The following is a 23,521-nucleotide window of genomic DNA, read 5'->3' on the forward strand; positions in this document are numbered from 1 at the left end:
CAGGAGATATCCATACCAAAAACAAACCATGTCTCGTCCTTTCGCCCGACCCCCCCCCCCCCCCCCCACCAGGAACTCCTGGTTTATGAGTCACTGTGAATTTGTGATTGTTCTCTAGGATCGCTCCCTAGATTTGCGGGGAGAACATCCTTGGCAGTAGCCTGGAGGAATCTCTGATGGGCTAGTCCCAGCCCTTTCACTCATTGATGAGGAAACTGAGCTCTAGAGAAGGGAGCAGTCATGCTCAGGTTTCTGGCACCATCCAGAAGTCTGTACGGAGTCTCCCCTCCATCCCTTCCTCATCAACACTCCTGCTTCTTATTTATGACCAGGTTAGTTCTTCAAGAAAGCGTGGCCCTCTGCTGTCCGTAGATACTGTGAAAGACAGTTAGTGGAGGTGGCTACAGCTCACCTGTTGTACACCTCCTTTCAGAGCATACTCTCGGGTATAGACGGGCACACAGGATGGGCTGGGGTGTGGCTGGGCGCTTTCATAGTGGAAACTCATTTTCTCCATTTGTAAGTGGAGAATGCTACTAAGGATTTCACCAGAGACTTAAGGAACAAATGGCAGTTTGGGGACCAGTTCTCACATACCCAGCAAGGTAATTCTCTGTAGAGTCTGAGGCCAGTTGAGATTCAGGCCTCGATACTTGGCCACAAATTGGTCTAGGCTGTGCACTTGCCTTGAAAAGCCCCAGAGCACTGGATGAGGGGAGAGTTTATGTTGTTTTTACTTTTAATCTAGTCCCAATGGAGCTGGGCAGTGAGTGCCAAAGTCTTAAATTTTTTTTCTAAATGTTTATTTTTGAGAGAGAGAGAGAGAGAGAGAGCGCGCGCACACGCGCAGGGGAGGGGCAGACAGAGAGGGAGACACAGATTCCGAAGCAGGCACCAGGCTCTGAGCTGTCAGCAGAGAGCCCAACGCGGGGCTCGAACTCCTGAACTGCGAGATCATGACCTGAGCTGAAGTTGGATGCTCAACCCATTGAACCACCCAGGTGCCCCCAAAGTCTTATTTAGAAATGAACTGTCGGGGCGCCTGGGTGGCTCTTTGGATCTTCAGCTGCGGTGTCCGTGGGTGATTAGCCTGGCTGGTCCACCTAACAGACTTTATTTTCTGGATACTCCTAAACCGCATTTGTGTTAGACCAGCAGAGAGCTTTACATCTCAGAGAAGTAGTTGGTCACCTGACTTTATTGAGTATAGGTCCAAAGAATTTAGCAAAAAACATTTCCTTCTGTTTCCAAGCCCTAGTTATCTCCTGAAGGTTATCACAGGACAAACCGGGCTTATCTCTCTTATATTGAGGAAGACCATGACTATTACTTGGTGATAAAACAGTTTCTTAAATCCTCATACTAAGGCGGCAGGTCTAACTATCCATTTTAGAAGAAAATAAGCATTCCTCATTTTAAGGAGAAGTTTAAGGAATTGAATATATAAAGTCCAAAGAGGACTGGGAGATGGATCCAGAACCTTCTTAATGGGTCTTGGGGGCAGCACATCATTACCACTTCAATTACTGCCGGCTACATTAATTGTTTGCTAGGTGTCGAAACTCTGCCGTGTACTGTACAATCACCCTAAGCAGTCGGTGCTCATTATTAGATCCATTTGATGAAAGGAAGAAACCAGGGCTAGATAGATTTTGCAACTTGACGAGGTCAAGAAAATGGCAGTATTAGCGTTAAAACTTGGTCCATTTGACCCTGCAAGGATACTTCTCCTGAAGATCCAAATGCCACTGCAGCTACCTTTGATTTATCTGGCACAGTACAGGTATATCATTCATTGATTCTTTAACTTGAAACTCCTGCCTTGGGACCTTTTGACCTACAGGATAAAACTTACGATGTTTGATATGAGAGAGTGTGTTGAAAGTAGTTTTTTGCTATAATTGTCCTTCATTATAAAATGTTAACCTTAAAAAATAAAAGTTACTTTACCACCCGCAAAAATGGGTTTATTTCGTAATAACAGAATTGCAATTCAGGATAAGCAAGCTATAGTAAAACCATAGGCAAGTCCAACAAAGGAGAGGAATGTTATCTTATGGAGAAGGAGGAAGTTGGGAGGGGTTGTTTTGAACTAGAGAAAAGCAAGAGTTGAGGGTGATCGCTTCTCATTGGCTGAGTTGCAGGGATCATGGATTTCTTGTGGGAAATGCAATGTACATCTTTCCCCATGGGGGCCTATAACTGACCATCCATTTCTGTTAAAGGGTCTTCTGTTAAAGGGTCTTCTGATAGTGGTCTGTAGTTGACATCGAGTGGCAGGGGCTTCCCCTCCCAGCCTCCACTTCTAGCATCCCTTCAGTGAGGTTTCCATTTATTAATTTTCACAAAAAGCGATCATGGTAAAAAAAAAAAAAAAAAAAAAGTTCAGAGTATGCAAGTTATAGTGAAAAACAGGCTTTCTTCCATATCTTTTCAGACCTTTTCTAAGTCGTTGTACAGAAGACATGTATTTGTGTGAGTATATAAACTATGTATGTATAATGTATACATACAATATCTAAGTTTTTATTTAACCCAGTTGAGATCATACTACACAGACTCCTCTTGGTGTCGTCACTTAATAGGGTCTTGGAGTTGGTCCTATATTGGCTCATATAGACTTCTTTTTTTTTCTTTACAATGTCTAATCAGTATTTCACTTACTGGACTGACCATAGTTTATTTACCCATTCAGTCTCTTTTTGATGGACAGTTGGAAGGTTCTGTTTTATTGCCTTCCTCCTCGTTTTTGAGCAGTGATGCAATGAATGTCCTCATAGATGCATCTGGATGTGCTTTTCCCAAGTACTAATCCTCCGTGGGGAATTGCTGCATCAAGGAAAATGTTTACTTAAAGGCTGATCATTATTGCTAAATGGCCCCCCAGAGACAGTACCCTGGTTTATACTCCCAACTGACGATGTTTGGGTGTACAAAGCATTTTGCCTTCAGGCTCTGCAAATCTCTGTTGCCTCAAGTCTTGTCATCATCCTGGGCTTCAGCCAAGCCCAAATATCCCTTCCAAGAACATGTCACACTCTTTCACAACCTTTTGTTGCTTGTGCATATTTTGTACTGTTTCTTCCACACACAAGTTTTATTGACTTGAGTTCCTTTTTATGTTTTAAGTTTTCAGGCTCTAGTCACATTGAAGAGAAAGACTCTAGGACTTGCCGGGTCAGAGAAAAGTAGTGTCTGCTTTTTAACCACTGGGCTTTGCTTTTGGGGGACTCTATTGCTGGGCAGTGATTCAGGGGGTCAGAAGGAAATCAACTAGTGCTGAAAAGAGTCTTGAAGCAAAATATATGCCTAAGATCAGCTCATGATTGGTCACCTTTCCAAATTAGGTCTGCCAACAATGAAGGTAAGGAAAGCAGTTCTCCTGATAGGCCAAAGCCCATGTCTCCTGTACCGTAGGGCAGAATTACCTAGATCCTGTATCTTTTTTTTTATTATTTATTTACTTTTTTATTATTAACACTTTTTTTTAAATTTTTTTTTTTTTTTTTTTTTTTGAGAGGGAGAAAGAGACAGACACAAGAAGGGGAGGGGCAGAGAGAGAGAGAAGGAAACACAGAATCAGAAGCACACCCCAGGCTCTGAGCTGTCAGCACGGGACCCCTCACGGGCCTCAAACTCACGAACCATGAAATCATGACCTGAGCTGAAGTCAGACGCTTAACCAAGTGAGACACCCAGGCACCACTGGCCTGTATCTTTTCATCTATAGATCTATTTACTGGGCAACTACTGTGTTCGTGTCACAGAGACCAGACCTGCAGACGGTCATTGGGTGGTGAAGGCCCTACCAGAGATGTGTCCAAGCTGGCAAGGGTACTATTCATATTCTGCACGGGCTTGGTATACTGTGGGGGAATCTTGCAAGAAGCCTTCTGAGTAGGGTGACCAACTTGTCCTCGTTTGTCTAGGCCTCGCCGATTTTAAAACTGAAAGCCCCATGCCCCGGGAACTCTCCTCAGCCCCAGGCAGACTGAGACAGTTGGCCCTCCGGTGGCAGGAGGGGAACAGAATGGAGGGTTCGAAATCTGCATACAGTTAAGATGCACAGACTTCTGCTCTTAGAGGGGAATGCCCCTTAGCTGTTTATGAACCTCCTGCTCAGGAAATCTTTCAGCCTCTTGCTTTGTCAGCATTTACCCTCTGCTTGGGAAAGCGCACACTCATGTGCGTCAGGAGGACATTGCCGTCTGTTCCTCCAGATTATTTTGGTGCGACACTTACGGAGGAATTCTTGGAATGAGGAAATTTCTAAGGAAATAATTAATACGTTTTAAAATTGTGGTTTCCTTTTAATCAAAAAAATCTGCTCTGCAGACATTAAGCAAACCTATTCTCCAAAGCAGTAGGCTTTAAAAAATATCCCTTGGCTGAAATATTCTTCAACTTGATTGACCCAGACAATGGTAAGGGGAAGTTCATTTCTCAGAAGAGATGGGGCCATTGCATGTGTGTTTTAACCAGGACTTGTTTGTTTTCTCTATTTCTTTAGGAGTTCCTTCCTCTTTTTGTCTTGGGGGGAGTCTCCCTCTAATTTTGCCTTTGTCTTTTCATAGATGGAGGCCTTTAAGGGGCATGGTGAAGGCCAGCAGTCACTGGTAGATCTGGGCTGGGAAGTGGCAGTAATGTGATTTGTGTGTTATTTGGGAGTGTGTATTAAGATGGGGCCTAATTAAATTGAACTCCTTAATATGTGCATTAAAAAAATGTTTGAGGGGTGCCTGGGTGGCTCAGTTGGTTGAGTGGCTGACTTCGGCTCAGGTCATGAGCTCGCGGTTTGTGGGTTCAAGCCCTGCATAGGGCTCTGGGATGACACCTCAGAGCCTGGAGCCTGCTTCGGATTCTGTCTCTCTCTCTCTGCCCCTCCCCTGCTCACACTCTGTCTCTCAAAATAAACAAACATTTAAAAAAATAAAAAAAAAAAATGTTTGAAGTCCCATGATTTTCCTATAGGTATAATAGATGACTTCATGCCTTTGTGAGCAGTGTGTAAATACATTGAACAGTGATTAATGTGCACATGGCTGGTGGGAATGTAAATGGACAGAGCCAGTTGGGGGTAGGTTGGCAGTAGATGGTTCCACCTGGCTGAAGAGACGGAGATTGCAAGGACTTGAGGCAATAAAGATATATTGGGATAAATGGGATGCCTGTCTGGCTCCATCAGTAGAGCATCTGGCTCTCGATTTCAGGGTTGTGAGTTCAAGCCCCATGCTGGGTGTGAAGCTTACTTAAAAAAAGTTATATATATATTATATGTATATAATATATATATTCTATATAAAATATATGTAATATATAATATATATAATACATATAAAATATATATAATATATAATAAATATGATATATAATACATATATAAAATATATATACTGTATATAAATATATATAATATATATGTATATAAAATATATGATATATATGTATATAAAATATATAATATATATGTATATAAAAATATATAAAATATATGTATAATACGTATATAAAAAAATATATATATATAAAATATATATATAATACTTTTTACCCCGGGGTAAAAAGCAAAATGTCTTCTATCCCCCAGCATTGTAGGAGAGGCTATAAATTGGAGCTCCTTGCACTGGGGAATGGTTAAATAAACCACTGGCATGTGCAGCATGTAGAGCAAGTGAGGTCAGTCTATCTGAACTAAGATGAAAAGGTTTGCATGGCCTGTTGTTGAACGAGAGAAGGAAGCAGAGTGATGAAGTTATTATATGCGATGTGTGTGCCGTCGCATCAATGCAAAGAAAACGACCTGAAGGCTGTGAGTCTGAGGTCGATGGTGATCTCTAGGGAGGAGGACAGCAAGGAGACTTTAGCTTTTTTAAACAGGAGAGCACATTTATGTAGAAGAAAGGAGAAAGATCAGGCTTTAAGTTACCTATGGTAGAGCAATTCCATTTTCTCCTTCTCCCCCACCCCCTTCCTTCCTTTTGTGTTTAACAAAAGGAGAGCCACATTGAAATCATGTCCTACGTGCACAATTCAGGTACAGCTCAGAGCTTTTAGGTAACCACTGAGGAGTTAAGCCAAGGGGGTCAGAGTGTGACTAGGGGCTTGGCAGTGAAAATCAGCTCTGGGCAGTGGAAACAGCTCAGTGCTGGCCCCTGTTCTGTGGGTGACTGCCTCTTTGACCTTGGCCAGCCTGGGAGCCTTTCTGGACCCTCATGTGTTGCCCCTTGTAAAACAAGGGGCGGTCTTAAACCCTCTTATTTTAACTCTTAAAGATCTTTCATTCTTTCAACGATTCCTTGGAAGGTTGAAGGCTGTGGTCATGACAGTGAACAGCTTGCTGTGGGATAATGTACGTAGACGGTACACTATTCCTCCTTACCTGCTTGGTGAAGGAGAGTTGGCCGTATTTCTAAGACTGGAGACTGTACGCCAGCTGGGACATCTGAGACCATTTATTCATAGTCTCGCTCAGGGTCACAGGTAGCTCAGGGGCTTCCCATGTGGGATGGAGAAGATCCCCACTGGAGCAGACTCACCAGGAAAAAAGTACCCTCTTCTCCAGAATGGTGCAGCCCCACGGGGGATTTCAGTCTTAGATTTTAACCACAGGCGCCAGCCCCGCTCCCATCCTGCTGCTGACGCAGGATCTGGTTCTCCTCTCTTTACTTACTTTATTTCCCTCCTACCCGGCCTTTCTCCCTTTCTAGAAGCGGTGTCACTTCTAACCGCTCTTGCTCCCAGATGGTGACAGGGACCTGCATAGGCCACTGACATAGCCAATCCTTACCTACACACCTCAAGTCCTGGGGTTTGCTGATGCGTTTTGATTCGTTGTGCACCAGTGCAATTTCCTGGGTCTGGTAAAGCCTTTCTACCCTGGTTCCTTCAGTTCACTTCAGACACCCATCCTCTTGGTTCCCCTGTGGCCTCCTCTGTACTGTTCAACATGGATGACTGGTCTTCTGAAGGATGCCAGGCCCTTGACTTTCTGGACTTTATCTGCCCCATCCTCCTATCTCTGAAAGTTTTTTTCTAGTCTTTTGTGTGTGTGTGTGTGTGTGTGTGTGTAATCCTCCCACCCCTCCCCATTGGTGTTGCTCTTTTAGACTTAGCTGTGGTCTTCACGTTCTGCATACTTCCTGTGCCTGCAGTCACTTATGAGTCATGATTAGAAGTGAAACTTAAAAAGCTGCGTGTCCCTACCACTTGGTACCTTCTAGGATGGCCCTATTTAAAAACAAAAACAACCAGAAAATAACAAGTGTTGGCAAAGTGGTGGAGGAATTAGAGCCCTGGTACGTTGCTGGTGGGAACGAAACATGGTATAGCCACTGTGGGCCACCGTGTGGTGGTTCCTCAGTCAGTCAAATATGGTATTACCATTGGATCCGGTGATGCCAACTTGGGCATACGCCCAGAAGACAATGAGTAGTTAACAACTTGTATATGGATGTTCGTAGCAGCACCATTCACAACAACTCATTAATGAGTAAAGGATAAACAAATGGGGTATTCAGATGATGGAGTATTATTCAGCCACAAAAAAAAGAAGGAGTTACTGATATGTGCTACGACATGATGAACCTCAAACACATTATGCTAAGCAAAAGAAGCCAGACACAAGGGTCATATATTATATGATTCCACCTTTATGAAATATCCAGAATAGGTAGATCCGTAGACACAGAAAGATTAGTGGTGGCCAGAGCCTGGGGCAGGAAGGAGGGAGTAGAAGGTGCCTGCATACTGGGTATAGGATTTCTTTTTGGGGTGATGAAAATGTTTTAGAACTAGATAGAGGTGATGGTTGCATATTATGAGGGTATTTAAGGACACTGAATTGTACACTTTTTTTTAATTTTTTTTTAAATGTTTGATTTAGTTTTAAGACAGAGACAGAGCATGAGTGGGGAGGGGCAGAGAGAGAGGGAGACACAGAATCCGAAGCAGGCTCCAGGCTCTGAGCTGTCAGCACAGAGCCCGATGCGGGGCTCGAACTCACGAACTGTGAGATCATGACCTGAGCCGAAGTTGGACACTTAATCAACTGAGCCACCCAGGTGCTCCAAGAATTGTACACTTTAAAATAGTTAATTTTATGCTGTCTGAATTTTACCTCAATTAATTTTTTTTTTTTAACGTTTATCTATTTTTGAGACAGAGAGAGACAGAGCATGAACAGGGGAGGGGCAGAGAGAGAGGGAGACACAGAATCCGAAACAGGCTCCAGGCTCTGAGCTGTCAGCACAGAGCCTGACGCGGGGCTCGAACTCACGGACCGCGAGATCGTGACCCGAGCCGAAGTCAGCCGCCCAACCGACTGAGCCACCCAGGCACCCCGTGAATTTTACCTCAATTAAAAAAAATGTGGGATACAAGAACTGGCTATGACCACACTGCCCCCCAAAAAAAGATTAAAAATAAGTTAAAAAAAAATTTCAGGTGAGCCGGCCAGCATGATAGTCACTAGCCACTTGTGGTTTCTGAGCACATGTAATACGGCTGGGCCAGATGGAGGTTGCTGGAAGGATGACATTCATACTGGACTTCAAAGCCTTATGTGAACAAAAGAATGTAAAATAGCTCATTAGTGATATTTCTATAGTGATTATGTGTTGAAATGTACTGCTTTGTGTATATTACATTAGATAACCTATACATATTTTTAAAAGCAAATACCCCCTGGAGAGAAAAGAGGCTTCAATCCACACTAGAACCTGAAAATTTGATCTTTACCTAAGGTTTGAAGCTGCTCCCATAATCAAAGAGATGAGAAGGAGTCCCCATGAAAGAAGTCTTAAATTTCCCTGTATCTGCAGTTAAAAAAAAACACACAAAAAAACAAAAAACATAAGAGCTTAGACAAGAGGTATGGCCACATTCCTCCCAGTTTGCAAAGAGCATATTTGGAACACACGGCTTTATTTTTTGCCCTTTGACTTAATATTTCTCTTTTCATTTTACATCCCCCCCACCAGATCAGCAATGTCTTATTTTTCGTCTTACCGCCCATCTGCATGTGCTTGTTTCGTCAGTATGCAACATGCTTCAACAGTGGCATCTACCTAATATGGACTCTCTTAGTGGTAGTGGGTAAGTGGATTCATTTTCAAGCTTGGGCTGAAAGGGAGGAAATGGAATTCTGCACACTTCCTGTCCTGTTTGAACATTATGTTTTGTAAACCAAAGTCACTCTGACGTCTCAGCCAACTTTTATTTTGCTTGCTTGACCAGAAGGAGGGCTCTTTTGAATACGGCCTTGATAACAAGGTTGACTGTAATTATCACTTAATTGCCTTCGAAGGTTTATTTATGTAATTGCTACCGGTGCTGTGCCAGTGCCATTTTCTGACAACCTCTGAAGACAATCACATGAAATGATTGAACTCTGATGAGACTTTAGTGTAACGGATCAAAATTTAAAAAAAGAAAATTCTAGATGTTTGGAGCCTTCATTGTTCTGGGAAACACTTGTGCAATTTCCATTTCCTTCCACAGGCAGGTTGGGAATACTTAACGGTGAGAGAATGTTGGCTTGTTTACTGCCTGTTCCCATGAAGCCTTGGTGGATGAGGACAGAGTGTGTCTAACTGTGGGATTATTAAAGTTCTGATGTGCTGACATTGGGTCCTGCTTGAAATCCGCTCTCTAGGGCTTCGAGCGTGCATGCCTAGGTGGTAGGGGTTTCTGCCTTTAGCTTCTGCTTTCATTGCGAACATGATCTGGTGACTGGGACAGTGGTTGGTTGAAAGGGCGGTCCTTCAGCAGTGTATTGAATTTGTGAGTCTGTTCTTCTGTGGTGACCTTTGTGATTGGTTGTAATTGATTCTAGGAATTGGATCCGTCTACTTCCATGCAACCCTAAGTTTCTTGGGTCAGATGCTTGATGAACTTGCAATCCTTTGGGTTCTGATGTGTGCTCTGGCCATGTGGTTCCCCAGAAGGTATCTACCAAAGATCTTTCGGAATGACAGGTAAGCTCGTGCTAAACATTTTTGCACTCACTGCTAGGTGCAGTACCCAATATATCCACGTACGTATCAAGAAAAACGGCACACGATGTAGCCTAACTTTGTGATGAGCTTATCATATACTTGTTTAATATCCACTGATTGTTTATTGTGTCAGACCATAAACAAACTGATTAAAGAGGAAATTTTAGTATACTTGAAGAATTTATATGCTAATGGGGAAAAAAGTCAAATGTCTCCCTTTAGGATATGAACAAAAGTGCAAAGATTTTCAGTGGGGGAGAAATTATGGAATGGTAGTTCGAAGACCTTTGGTTTGCTGCTAGAACATTTCCTCGAGTCCAGTCGAGTTCTACCATTTGCTAAGTTTACAGTAGAACTCCACTAAGGAATTAGTTCCTGCAGTTATAGATTCTGTAGTTGTCAAACGGTATTGGTTTATACTTCTGCTGAGATCTACACGCATGCACACACACACACACCTTTAAGCTGGAAATTCAGAATTTCAAGAGTGGATGCATTTTATTCATTAAAAAACCTTTAGTGTTCATTTTTATTTTGAGAGAGAGAAAGAAAAAAAAAATGAACAGGGGAGGGGCAGAGAGAGAGGGAAAAGAGAGGATCCCAAGCAGGCTCCGTTCGAACTCACGAACTGTGAGATTAGGACCTGGGCTGAAATCAAGAGTCGGACGCTTAACTGACTGAGCCACCTAGGCGCCCCAAAAGATGCATTTTCATATCTATTATGATGCTTATATGGTTATTCATCCAGTAAGTATTTTTTTGAACACTTAACTATGTAATTTTCTAGGCACTGGGCTTTGGCAGTAAACAAAACAGTAGTCTCTGCCTTCAGTGAGTTTATACTGAAGTTGAGGAGGGTACAAACCAATGAACAAACAAACAAACAATACAATGTTATGGTAAGTGCCATGATAAAAAGTAAAGCTGGTAAGGGGTAGTGGTGACATGGGGTGCCGATTTAGAGTTTGGTCAGGGAAAGCCTTTCTGAGGAGCTGTATGAGGTTTGTTAATATCTGAAGGAACAGAAGAGAGCCAACCTCATAACGATGAGAAGGGTTCCTAGAATATACTACCCACATGTATTTCTCTGTAGGACACTGTTTTGTCACTATATATAGATGTAGTCTAAAAACATGGATATAATTAAGCAAACTGTGTATACCCAGGGAAGAGCTCTACTGGGAAAATAAAAGAATTCCTTACGGTTTTTCTGGTACTGTGACCAGGAATAGGAATTTTATAGGTGTTAAAGATGAGGCTCTCTTCTATGGATGGAGGTGGAGGAGTGTCCATAAAACACGCTGACTGCAAAAAGCACATGGTATCCTAGTTTGAGAATGAATGAACTGATCTTTTTTTGAGTATATCTTTTTGTATATGCACAGAAATGCCTGGAGGAGGAAGACAGGCACCGATACCATTGGCTATTCTTATTTTTTTATTTTTATTTTTTTTAATATTTATCAATCTTTGAGAGAGAGAGAGAGAGAGAGAGGCTGAGTGTGAGTGGGGGAGGGGCAGAAAAGAGGGAGACACAGAATCCGAAGCAGGCTCCAGGCTCCGAGCTGTCGGCACAGAGCCCGACGCGGGGCTCGAACCATGAGATCATGACCCGAGCCCAAGTCAGTTGCTTAACCGACTGAGCCACCCAGGTGCCCCACCATTGGCTACTCTTAGGAATGGGGTGGGGAGGGGAGAACCTTCACGTTTGCTTTTGATCTATACTGCTGTATAGTTTTTGTTTTTAAGGAGTGCATGTTAATTTTTAACACTAAAAATGTATTTTAAAATGAGATAGGGAGAAGACCTACTTCAAGCGAACTAGCTGTACAGTCTTCATTGTACAAGAAGGATTTGAATTAAATAGTATTTTGAGTATCATTGAGCAGCTCAGGTATCCTCAAGGTTCCTGGATCACAAAACCACAAGGGAGTGAGCCAGCTGCTTACTAGAAGTGATAAGAAGGGCATTCCAGGTCTTGGGAGAAATACGGTCTCCTTGGCTGAGGCTTTCTCCTCAGTGGGGGAGGGAGGCTCTCACGTGTAGCAGGTTGGTTTGGGCGGTCTCCAGTTTCCAGTCTTGTGCGTGTTCCGCTTCGGTTACGGGACTGGAAAGGAAGCACTTAGAAAGCCCTGGGAGGTGGAGAAGGAGCTTCCTGACTCTGGCTGAGAAACATCATTTACTTTTGGCCTCTCCTGTGGTGTCGAAGGTGCCCACCGCTCACCTCCATCCTTGCCCTGAGCCTGGGGCGTGGGAGGTTGAGCGCTGAGGGGCCTCTTGGTTCTCAGATCTGAGCTTTCAAGTCCTGGGATCTGAGGGAGAAGCTGCGAGCATGAGAAGAATGGTTTTGTTTGTTCATGGCCCTCCGGAGGTGCCACTTGGAATTCCAAGCAACTATTTTTATTTTTATTTATTTATTCACAAAAAATTTTTTTTTAATCTTTATTTTTGAGGGAGAGCGAGACAGAGTGTGAGCGGCGGAGGGGCAGAGAGAGAGGGAGACACAGAATCGGAAGCAGGTACCAGGCTCTGAGCTGTCAGCACAGAGCCAGATGTGGGGCTCGAACTCATGACCTGAGCTGGAGTTGGACCATTAACTGACTGAGCCACCCAGGCGCCCCTCCAAGCGACAGTTTTTAATGTGTTCATGATGTGAAAAAGAAAAACTTTCTCTTTCTTGAAGGGAGAAGTGGGGAAATGTTATGAGCAGGAGAGAGGAAAACAGATGTATTTCTAGAAGCTTACCAACTTTTAACAACAAAGCCCATATCATGGGGCAGAGAAGTCAGTACCACGTAGGACCTTTTTCATCGCCAACACCCTGCACCTTTTCTCTGGGAAGATGTGACCCCACTGTTTTTAGCTTGGGGAGAGTCCTTGGGGGCCCTGAGCATCCCAGATGTTTATGTCCCTGGCTTTGGGAGCACCCTGGGTTTGAATCCTAGCTTTTCTGCCTACAAACAGTGTGATTTGTCTTGATTCTTTAGCTTTCTATTTCCTCTTTTTTAAGTTTATTTATTTATTTTGAGAAAGAGGGAGTGCGCACGAGCGGGGCAGGGGCAGAGAGAGGGAGGCAGAGGATCTGAAGCAGGCTCTGTGCTGAGAGCAGACAGCCTGATGCAGGGCCCAAACCCACAAACTGTGAGGTCACGACCCGAACCGAAGTCAGAAGCTTAACCAACTGAGCCACCCAGGCACCTGTTTCTTCACTTGTCAAACTAGGGACATAATCATCTTGTGAGGGGATCCTGCAGAGCACACATGGTGAGCATACAGAGTTAGCTTTCATTACTACCAATGGCACGTGGAGATTTCTGCCGAGCATTTCTGAGATACACACGTACATTGAAGGAGAAAGTGGGAATTGAAGATGTGAATGAACACAGAAGAGGGATGGTGTTAGGGGAGAATAACACGTTATAAATAAGGAGTTCAGGTCTATTCGTCCACCTTCAACTTGCCAGTGACAGGCAGAGCAAGACGACCAGACCCCTTTTTGTGAGCCTCACTGCCTGTGACATGGGGACAGGTGCAGCTCTGTGCCCAAGTGGTGGGCCAGACCAAGGACTTCACGTCAAAACCAGGGATTGTGTGGCTTCGCTGTCGAAATTTACCAGTTGACGTCTGTTTGTGATCTCGACTTTGCAGGAGTGGTTCTAAAAACACATTAAAAGTAGTTCCAGCCTGAGATCTCTGGAGAAAGGAGAGCAGAGTGTGGTGGCTAAGGGATTGTATCAGACAGGCATGGTTTTGGGTAGTAGGCTTTGTTTTTAAAGCCCTGGTACCTCAGTTTGCTCATCTGTAAAGTGGAGATAAGAAGAGTACCTACCTCATGGGGTTGGAAATATATGGGAAAATCCTGTAAAATATACACTACAGTGTCTTGTACAGAATAAGATCTCAGTAAATGCTAGCAGTTATTATGAATGTCTAACATTGGTAAGTATTTTGAAGGTAAGGTCTAGAACAGCAGGGAAATTAACGTTTATGATATAAACAGGAATAGTTGGCAGGTAAAAAAAAAAAAAGCTTTCTTTTATCTTGCCTCGAATGTCCTAAGAATCATCATACGCTCAGCTGTTGATGGTTATTAATAAAAACATTGAAAAAAATTTTAATTATTTATCTTTACATTTTTTTATGTTTATTTATTTATTTATTTATTTATTGAGAGAGAGGCAGCGTGTGAGCAGGGGAGGGGCAGAGAGAGAGAGGGAGACACAGAATCTGAAGCAGGCTCCAGGCTCTGAGCTGTCTGTGCTCCAGCACAGAGCCCGATGCGGAGCTCGAACTCACAAACCATGAGATCATGACCTGAGCTGAAGTCGGATGCTTAACTGACTGAGCCACCCAGGTGCCCCTTACTTTTGAGAGAGAGAGAGAGAGAGAGAGAGAGGAGCAGAGAGAGTGGGGGACACAGAATCTGAAGCAGGCTCCAGGCTTTAAGCTGTCAGCACAGAGCCCAACATGGGGCTCGAACTCAAGAACTGTGAGATAATGACCTGAGCCAAAGTCGGATGCTTAATCGACTGAGCCACCCAGGCACCCCGGTTATTAATAATTTTTAAACATTTTGTTTTGAGAAAATAAACTCCCAAGAACAAAGAACTATTATAGGCTAATTGTTTCCATTTCTTAAAGATTTATCCTCCTGTGATTTTTTTTTTTTTTTTTTTTTTTTTTTACCATTTTGCCTCCACATGATCTAGGGACAGCTCTCACCTTATAATCCAATTCAGTTTTTGAGTTGCATGGGTGCAGACTGGGGTCTGGCCATCCTGCTCTAGCTGGGTAACTTGTGGCCAGGGGCTTAGACTCTCTGGGTCTTATCAGTTCCTTACTTATAAAACGACATGGGCAGACCTTCCAGGACCCACTGCTGTAGTCCTATGAATATCATGGTCTGGTTGTTCTAAATAGATCATGTTTTAGTCCTACAGGGTAGTTTAGAGCAGTAGATCTTAACCGGGACATTTCCATCCCTTAAGAGACATCTGGGAAGTCTGTGGATATATTTTCGGTGGTTACGGTGATGGAGTTTTATCATCCGTAAAATCAATTTTACTTTGGAAAAAGGGCTAGGGGCGCCTGGGTGGCTCAGTCAGTTAAGCATCCAACTTCAGCTCAGGTCATGATCTCATAGTTCAAGGGTTTGAGCCTCACGTCAGGCTCTATGCTGACAGTGCGAGCCTGCTTTGGATTCTCTCTCTCCCCCTCTCTATCCCTCCCCCTGCTCACACTCACTCACTCTCTCTCTTTCTTGCTCTTGCCCGCTCTCAAAAATAAACTTTTTTTTTTTTTTTTTTTTTTTTTAAAAACGGCGGGGAGGCATTACCAAGTTTTTACTATAAAAAAGGGGCACAGGGTCTGATATGGTTGAAAACCACTGCTCTAATGGGTGGCTAATGATAACAGTAGCAGCTTTATTATAATATATTGATGGTGTTGGGCTACCAGGGTTTGATTGGGAGAATTGAAGAAGAAGGGGTGGTAAGGGTTCCCTGACCTGGTGCTCCACTTTGAGCCCACAATGGGCTGGAAAGTTGAGAACAGGACCAGAGACCACAGTAGGAGTTGCCTGGTGTCACTGATAAGGTAACACCCTGTCAGACCCCGTCCCTCCTGGACATTCCCAGCTCTCTGGTACCCAGGACCTCCGGGTACCCAGCTCTCTGGTACCCAGGACCCTGACTCTGGGGTCAGCGGGACTGTCCCTGTGACTTCTGTTGACTTCTGCTGGTTACAGATTTGTATGTTCATAGGTTGTTTTGTTGGCTAAGCCACCTTCTTGAAGCGCATTCCCTCACACCCTCTGGACCGACCTGGGAGGTAGTCCGCCTATGTTCTCCTTGAAGAAAGCAAGTTTCGTCAGGCTTGCTGCCTTTGAACTGTTTGGCAGACCTCTACAGAGCAACAGCAGCCCAGATTTTCCCCGAGAGTAGATCTGATTCACAGTAACATTATTTAAAGTCTCACTTGTTCTCACATGATGGTAATGGTAACAGTAAGAGTGGATTTGATCAGCACATACCGTGCATCAGGCACTGTGTGAAGTGCCTTAATGCTTACGGGAACCCCACGGGGTAGAGAAACTTGGGGCTTAGAGCGTTTCGCGACTTGTCAAAGGTCCCACGGCTATTACGAGATTGAAGGAGAAAAAGTGACACGCATCTGTTAGCTGGAACACCTGTGCTTAAATCGCCATCGCCCTCACTAACCCACCCCTCAGCCATTGATCTAGAGAAGTGATACAATTTAGGAATGGTGTTTTTTTTGTTTATGGTTTTTCCGATCTAAAAAGGCTGAAAGGCCTTGGTGTGGTTCATAGAATCTCAAAACCCAGTGAAAGAGTTATTGTGGGTCCATAAGAGTTACTGTGGGTGTGTGATGGGGGGAGGGGAGCTGCGGGCTGTGGTCCTCAGAGTGGAGCAGGTAGCCTTTCATCCAGTAGCAAAGGCTGCCAGCCAAGGCCAGGAGGAAAACAGGCTTCTCCTGAGAACTTGCTGCCTGGACCCTTTCCCACACATGTATTTTTTTTTTCTCTGGTTGAAGTTCAGGGCTACAATTCCTGTCCATTCCAGTCAGAAAGTTGGCCGCCCCATCAATGATTTCCTGTGCCTTGATGATAAATGGTTTTCCTCTCTAAGAGATAAATTTGTATTTTGGAGGTCTCAATGCACTTTGATTTCTTTATAATGGAATTTCATTCAAATTAGTTTCCCAACTGCGACCTGTTCCAGGGCTCGCGGCCAAAGTAAATTGTGCTAATGAGGAATAAAAGAAACTTCAGGAAGATCATGTGCTCTTAAATTTCAGTCATGGATGAGGCCTTAGGGATCATATAGTCCAGGCTTTTCATTTTATAGATAAGGAAATGGAGTCCCAGGGAGAGAAGGAGGAACGCGTCCGGGATCACGTCGCCACTTCTGGCACTTTCAACTGAAAGCACCTCCACTGAAGGGAGTGAGGATGGCATTTTTCTAAGATTTGTCAGGTCAAAGACTTGTCAACACAAAATTCCAATGCATGCTAGACCGTGACTTGCCAGGAAATAAAGACACGATTAGAATTTTTTCTTAAGACTTAATTTTGTGTGCTAGACACAGATTTTTTTTTTCTTTTAAACTGGGGAGCTTTATGGTTTGTAAGTGGTCCCTGGTTTTCTTGTAAAAGTCTTACCCATTTGCCTTGTAGAACGGGTTGACAAGCTGTGAGCCAAATGGGTCCACTGCCTATTTTTGCAAATCAAGTTTTGTTGGCATACAGCCGTGCCCAATCACTTACTGTCCACAGTGGTGGACTTGAGTAGCTGCGGAGACCTTGTGACCTGCAACACCTAAAATATTTACTCTCTCACCCTTTATAGAAGTTTGCTAAACGCTGCTGTAAGAGATCTGAAAACAATAAAGAGAAAAAGGACACTAAGAAAATAATTATCCATATCTCACCCTCAGGGACTTACATGGATTCTCATTTCAGCATTCTCCTGGCTAATTTTTTTTTAAGTTTGTTTATTCATTTTTGAGAGAGAGAAAGAGAGAGAGAGAGAGAGAAAGTATGAGCAGGGGAGGAGCAGAGTAAGAGGGAGAGAGAGAATCCCAAGCAGGCTGTGTGCTGCCCGCACGGAGCCCAACACAGGGCTCAGCCCCATGAACCATGAGATCATGACTGGAGCTGAAATCAAGAGTCTGACGCTCAACTGACAGAGCCACCCAGGTACCCCCTGGCTAAATATTTTGAAAATTTCTGGCTACTTCCTAAGAATAAACTCTTAGAAGTAGAATTAGTGAGCCCATGGTTGTGAGTGGGTTTTAAACTCCTGGTACCTTGTGCACGACTTACTTCTCAGTTTGCATTTCCGCCTGTGGTGCCTGTGCTTTGCCAGCATTCATCAAACAACAAGACCTCCTTTGCTAACAGTTTGGTTTTGCTTCCATCGATTCAGGGGCAGGTTCAAGGCGGTGGTCTGTGTCCTGTCTGCGGTCACAACGTGCCTGGCGTTTGTCAAGCCCGCCATCAACAACATCTCTCTGATGACCCTGGGGGTTCCTTGCACTGTGCTGCTGGTTGCAGAGCTAAGGAGGTGGGTACCAGGCTGCCCCTGGGTTGGGAACATACCGGCTTCTGGGGTTTTTGTTTGTTTGTTCATTTTTTACTGCCCTCAACAGTGGAAAAGGAATCAGACTCCTCACATAGAGTTAGTTTCTGACTATTGGATTGACAGCACGTTTGATGGGTTGGTTCAAAATGTTAACGATCTCACTTCCAGAAAGAGGGGAGCAGCTGTTTAGTGGATGCAATATATCCCAGTGATCTGAAGCTAGCTTAGCAGGAAGATCTCAGGGACCTGGTGAATGCCCAGACCAACCTGCCTAGACTTAATTCTGTACAAAGAATAGATCTGTTCCTAGGACGAGAATAAGGAGAAAAGTCCTAATGAGGCTATTGCATTCACACACAGAAGGAAAAACGAATGTCTATATACGAGGCAACATTGACTCCAGGTATAATACCGTTGACTGTGTTATTTTCCCTGAGGCTTAGTCTCTTATTTACAACCTATCAGGTAAAGCCTTTGCTATTTGCCTAAGGATTTTCCTTTGGGAAGTTGTATACTCAAGTTCAGGTTGATATCTACAAGTAGTTTAGCCTTGTGTGTACATGATTTCTTTAGCCCCCAAACACATCTAACCACTGCCCTTATTTTAATACCCTGAAAATGCAGCTTTTTCTTTGTGCCAGTGTTTAGAAATGCATTTTAATTCATGACTTTCTCATTGCTATGGATGTAGCGTGTCCTAACTGAAGTCTGGGGCCTCTCTTCCTTTGTGTGAGAGTTGCTCTGTGTAAGATGTTGTCAGCTCTCCCTTCAGTCTTTGAGAGGAGACATACGGTTCTTCCCACTGCTCTGCCTCTGGGGGTTGCTTTGAATGTCAGCAATACCAGGCAGGGTCAAAGGTGGTTGAAGAAATATTTTAAGACACTGGCTGGCAGAGCAAAGACGCTGTCCCATCTTGTCTTGTTGCTTTCCTTCGGTAGCCTTGGAAGAGTGGAAGAACAAGAGACTGGCTTCAGAACGCTAACAGATTTTTGAAGCTCTTTGGAAAACACACACGTTGTCAATAAAGAGATCTGAAATGAATTTGTAATGGTCCGGTGGTACTGGCTTATATTAGGCCTGATGTGAATAGAATGTTCTGGATGTAGGTTTCTTGAGAATTCACTGCAATCTAGTTCATTTTAACTCTTGAATCTAATATGTTTTAGCCTATAATTTTGTTAAAAAGTAGCTTAAGGAAAGAGAAAACATTTTTAATTAATAATATTTAGGGGCGCTTGAGTGGCTCAGTCAGTTAAGTGTCTGACTTCAGCTCAGGTCATGATCTCATGGTTGTAGGTTCGAGCCCCACATCGGGCTCTGTGCTGACAGCTCAGAGCCTGGAGCCTGCTTCAGATGCTGTGTCTCCCTCTCTCTGCCCCTCCACTGCTCACATTCTGTCTCTCTCTCTCAAAAATAAATAAATATTAAAATATTTAAACAAGAGCAAATGGGGTTAGGACAAGTGGTTAGGACAGATTACTGTTTAAATAAATTCTGCTTCACAAGTGTGATCTTTAAGCAAGGAAAAATTTTCCTTTAACACTCTAATCTTTGCACATAATTACAAAAGAAATAATCTGTTTCGTACTTGAGATCTTCGCCCCTGAAAAGCTAGCCATCACTGTAGCTGATTGGTCTCCATCATTGTAACAAATGGCAGCATCATGGGAAGTATCCCTCCATCCTGCCAGGGTCTGTCTTTCAGCCTAGGGATTATTCCCTTCTTTCTCTTATGCCTACTTTATTCCTGTAAATTGTCTACTGGTCCTTGATCCGCCTTTCAAAAAAAATTTTTTTTTTTAGTTTTTTAATTTTATTTAAACCCAAGTTAGTTAACATACAGTGTGATGATGGTTTCAGAATTCAACGATTGATCACTTACAAATACCCAGTGCTCATCCCAACAAGTGCCCTCCTTAATGCCCATAACTCATTTAGCCCATCCCCCCCTCCCAACACTCCTCTTAAAAGGTCTTTCCCTTTGGCCTGTAAAAACACTGGAGTCCCTCTTTCTTCCCTAGCAGTCAGCCTGGACTCAGTCCACGACTCTCTCCAGCCACCACCCTTTCTCTCCCTCATCTGTCACAGCCCAGCATCTTGGAAGTGTTTATTTTATATATATGTGTGTGTGTGTGTGTGTGTGTGTGTGTGTGTGTGTGTGTGTGTATAAGTGATCTCTATGCCCAACGTGGGGCTCGAACTCAAGACCCCAAGATCCAGACTCATACACTCTACCAGCTGCGCCAGCCAGGTGCCACAGCCCAACGTCTTTAAAAGTGGCCTTCATCCGCCCAGCTCTCATTTCTTCAGCCCACCTTGCTACCCAAGCCCCTCTTGGCTGTGTGTCCAGTGATGGTTTTTCAACGTAACTTATGTGTTCTTCCCTCAGCTATTTGCGCAGTTCACCCCCCTCGTCCTTGAAACCTTCCGAGTGCCTCTTAGGATGCCACACCCTCCTGGGATGCCACTCCCTCCATGGCTTCTTTTCAGTCTCTCATGTAAGCTCGTTTGCTGTGCACCTTTGCGGGTAGGGGTCCCTTCAGGTGACAGCTCACCTCAGCTCTCCTCCCTCTACACTTCCCTCTGAAGGAGCTCATCCACAGCCTGCAAACATCTGCAAACAACTCCCAGCTGTGTGTCTGACCCCATCCTTCCTCCTCCCTCCACCATGGTGCATCTAGCTGCCTGTCTGACCTCTGTCCCCACCTGTCACAGCCATCTCGAGTTCAGCCAGATCGCCGATCTGCCTTTTCCAGTTCTGGCTCTCCCAACATTTCCAGCAGCAGTAAATGGCACCATTTACCCATCTGCTCAAGGCAGAAGCCTGGCTTCCTTTTCCTTTCCTGAGCATCCCCTCTGATCATAGTCCTTTTTCTATTAGTTGACATTACAATTGAGATTAAAGTTCAATATCCTCAGTGTGGCCCCTTGCTTGCCTCTAATGTTTTATGGAGTTGTTTTAGCCGACATCGCAGTTAGGATGAAGTTCAAAATCCTGACGTAGCCCCTGCCTGCTGTAGCTCTTTCCTGCATGAAGCTCCCTGCTACACTCTGCCTTCAGCCGTTTTGACCTTCCCTATCCCCAAGGGGGCTTAGCTCTTTCTGTCCCCAGGTCCTTGTTCATGCTGTCCCCTTCCTTCTGACCCTTCTGTTTGGCTCACTTCTGGCTCACCTTTGACTCACCTGTTTTGGCTCAACTGTTTATACGCCGTCATAGCACCTCAGACTTCTTTCTGGCCCCCAGCCTGACTGTAATTAAAAAATTATTTGTGCTGCTGTTTTGTTTACGGTCTGTCCTCTCTGCTTGATGTAGGCCACATGGGCAGGAGTGGGGCCTCTACGTTCACTGCTGTGTCTCTGTCCCCACTGGGATCCCAGCAGGGAGAGAGAAGATGGTTGTTGGCCGGCTTTGATACAATTCCCAGACGAAGAGATGTCCTTGTTGCTCTTTGCATTTCCTTCCAGGACCTTCCCCATTGTCATTAGCAATGATCTGTAATGTGCCAGCCAAATATTTCTCCTCCCACCTCCCTCTGCTCAGAAGGAACTGGGGAAGCTTTTTGTTTCTCATTAGCCTCATTCCTAAAGCTTGTTCCTAGTCTTTCCATATTTTCATTGTCCTTTCCGAACCTTCTCTCAGACCAGGAAGCAACAAAATTTTACTTGGGGTTATGATTGGACATTTACTGAAATTTATGGTGGGGTCGTATTACCCAGGGACTCAGGTGCATTTAACACCTTTTAAGGTTGGCGCTTTTCTTCTGATTATTAGGATTAGTCAGTTAAGGAAAACTTTGAGAATACAACAAAGGGTCAGGAAGAGAACTGTAGCCATCATCTCAGATTTTTTTTTAGCCTAAAATAGGGCCCTCCTTGTATCTATCACTTTTGTTCTGTTTTTTTTTTTTTTTTTTTCCCTCCATTTAACCTCACGTTTACATTTTGATCTAAGCCCTGAGAAATGGGAATAAAACCCAAAGGAACCCAGGTTTGGACAAGACCCACGGGGAGATACGCCTGGTCAGTAGCAGGCAGCAGGACCTGTCCCTCTAGAAACAGAGGAAGGGACATCATCAGGCCACCCTGAGACCTTGACTCTGCAGTGCTTTCCCCACATGTGACTCATCCCCTGACGTTCTGCCTCTCTTGCCACTTCAGGATGGCTCTGCTCCTCCCCTGTCTCAGCTCCTCTTTCTCTGCTTCCTCAGGTCTCAGCTTCAAGGGCACCTTCTCGGTTAGACCTTCCCTGACAGCCCCTCCCCCATTACACTGTCCGCATCGGGGGCACCCGCCAGTTTCCTTCCTGACACTCGTCACTAGCTGACGTTGTTTTTATTGGTGTAATTATTCGTCAAATGTTCACGTAGGCACTGCCTTTCCAGCATATTGTGATGTGTTCTGGTGTTTTCCTTAAAAAAACAAAAACCTACAAATTTTGGCTTAAGTTTATTTATTTTGAGAGAGAACACACATATGAGGGAGGGGCAGACAGAGAGAGAGAATCCCAAGCAGGCTCCACACCAGCAGCGTGGAGCCCTATGTGGGGCTCGAACTCATGAACCCTTGAGATTATGACCTGAGCCGAAACCAAGAGTCGGACACTGAACCGACTGAGCCACCCAGCTGCCCCCAAAGTTTCTAGGTTTAATTGAGTGTACATGGGTCCTCTTGTACCAGATTGGCCATATTTGTTGACATTTGTTTTTGTCCATTTTCATTTTAAAATGGCAAGGCAAGGGTCCTGTTCATTTTGCCTTTCGTAGTGCCTGGCATGGCTTCAGAGAATTTGGTACACAGTCAACATGGTTACTTTTTTTTTTTTTTTAATCCAGAAAAAAAAAAAAAAAAAACGTGTTCCTATGATCGATAGGATCTCATTAACATTTTCCTTTACTACCTTGTTTTATCTATTCATCCAGCAAGCATTTATATCATGCCTATCCTGGGCTGGGCACTGCATACACTCGGGGGCAGGTGTGGCTCCTCTCTCATTGATCTTACAGTCTGGTTGGATACTAGACATTTGACGAATAATTACACCAATAAAAACAACGTCAGCTAGTGACGAGTGTCAGGAAGGAAACTGGCGGGTGCCCCCGATGCGGACAGTGTAATGGGGGAGGGGCGATCAGGGCAAGTCTATCCGAGAAGGTGCCCTTGAAGCCGAGACCTGAGGAGGCAGAGAAAGAGGAGCTGAGACAGAGGAGGAGCAGAGCCTCTGTGAGGGAGCAGCAGGTCTAAGAGTGCGCCGTTCAACAAAGCTAAGTCGGACCGATCAGGGGCCTCTGTTGTCCCAAAACAGGTTTTGAAAAATTTTCAAGGAATGCATTTAGCTCTACAAAAGGGTATTTCAGTTTGTTTTTTTCTGAGTAGGACTTTCTGAACGTACTGCCCGTCCTGTTTTCACCGAGGCTTTTACTGATGC

General features: G+C 44.2%; 1 protein-coding gene across 2 annotated transcripts in view; it reads left to right on the plus strand.

The window, feature by feature from the left end:
* Positions 1 to 23,521, plus strand: part of ACER2 (alkaline ceramidase 2) — a 35,956-nt gene that overhangs the window by 3,882 nt on the left and 8,553 nt on the right. For both annotated transcript variants that reach the window (XM_049620261.1, XM_049620192.1), the window contains exons 2-4: positions 8,979 to 9,093; positions 9,833 to 9,974; positions 17,941 to 18,078. In XM_049620261.1, coding sequence (XP_049476218.1) covers positions 9,018 to 9,093; positions 9,833 to 9,974; positions 17,941 to 18,078 — 356 coding nt within the window. In that variant the 5' untranslated portion in view covers positions 8,979 to 9,017. The remainder of the gene's footprint in view (positions 1 to 8,978; positions 9,094 to 9,832; positions 9,975 to 17,940; positions 18,079 to 23,521) is intronic.

This window comes from Panthera uncia, chromosome D4 (assembly GCF_023721935.1).
Source record: "Panthera uncia isolate 11264 chromosome D4, Puncia_PCG_1.0, whole genome shotgun sequence".
NCBI lineage: Eukaryota > Metazoa > Chordata > Mammalia > Carnivora > Felidae > Panthera > Panthera uncia.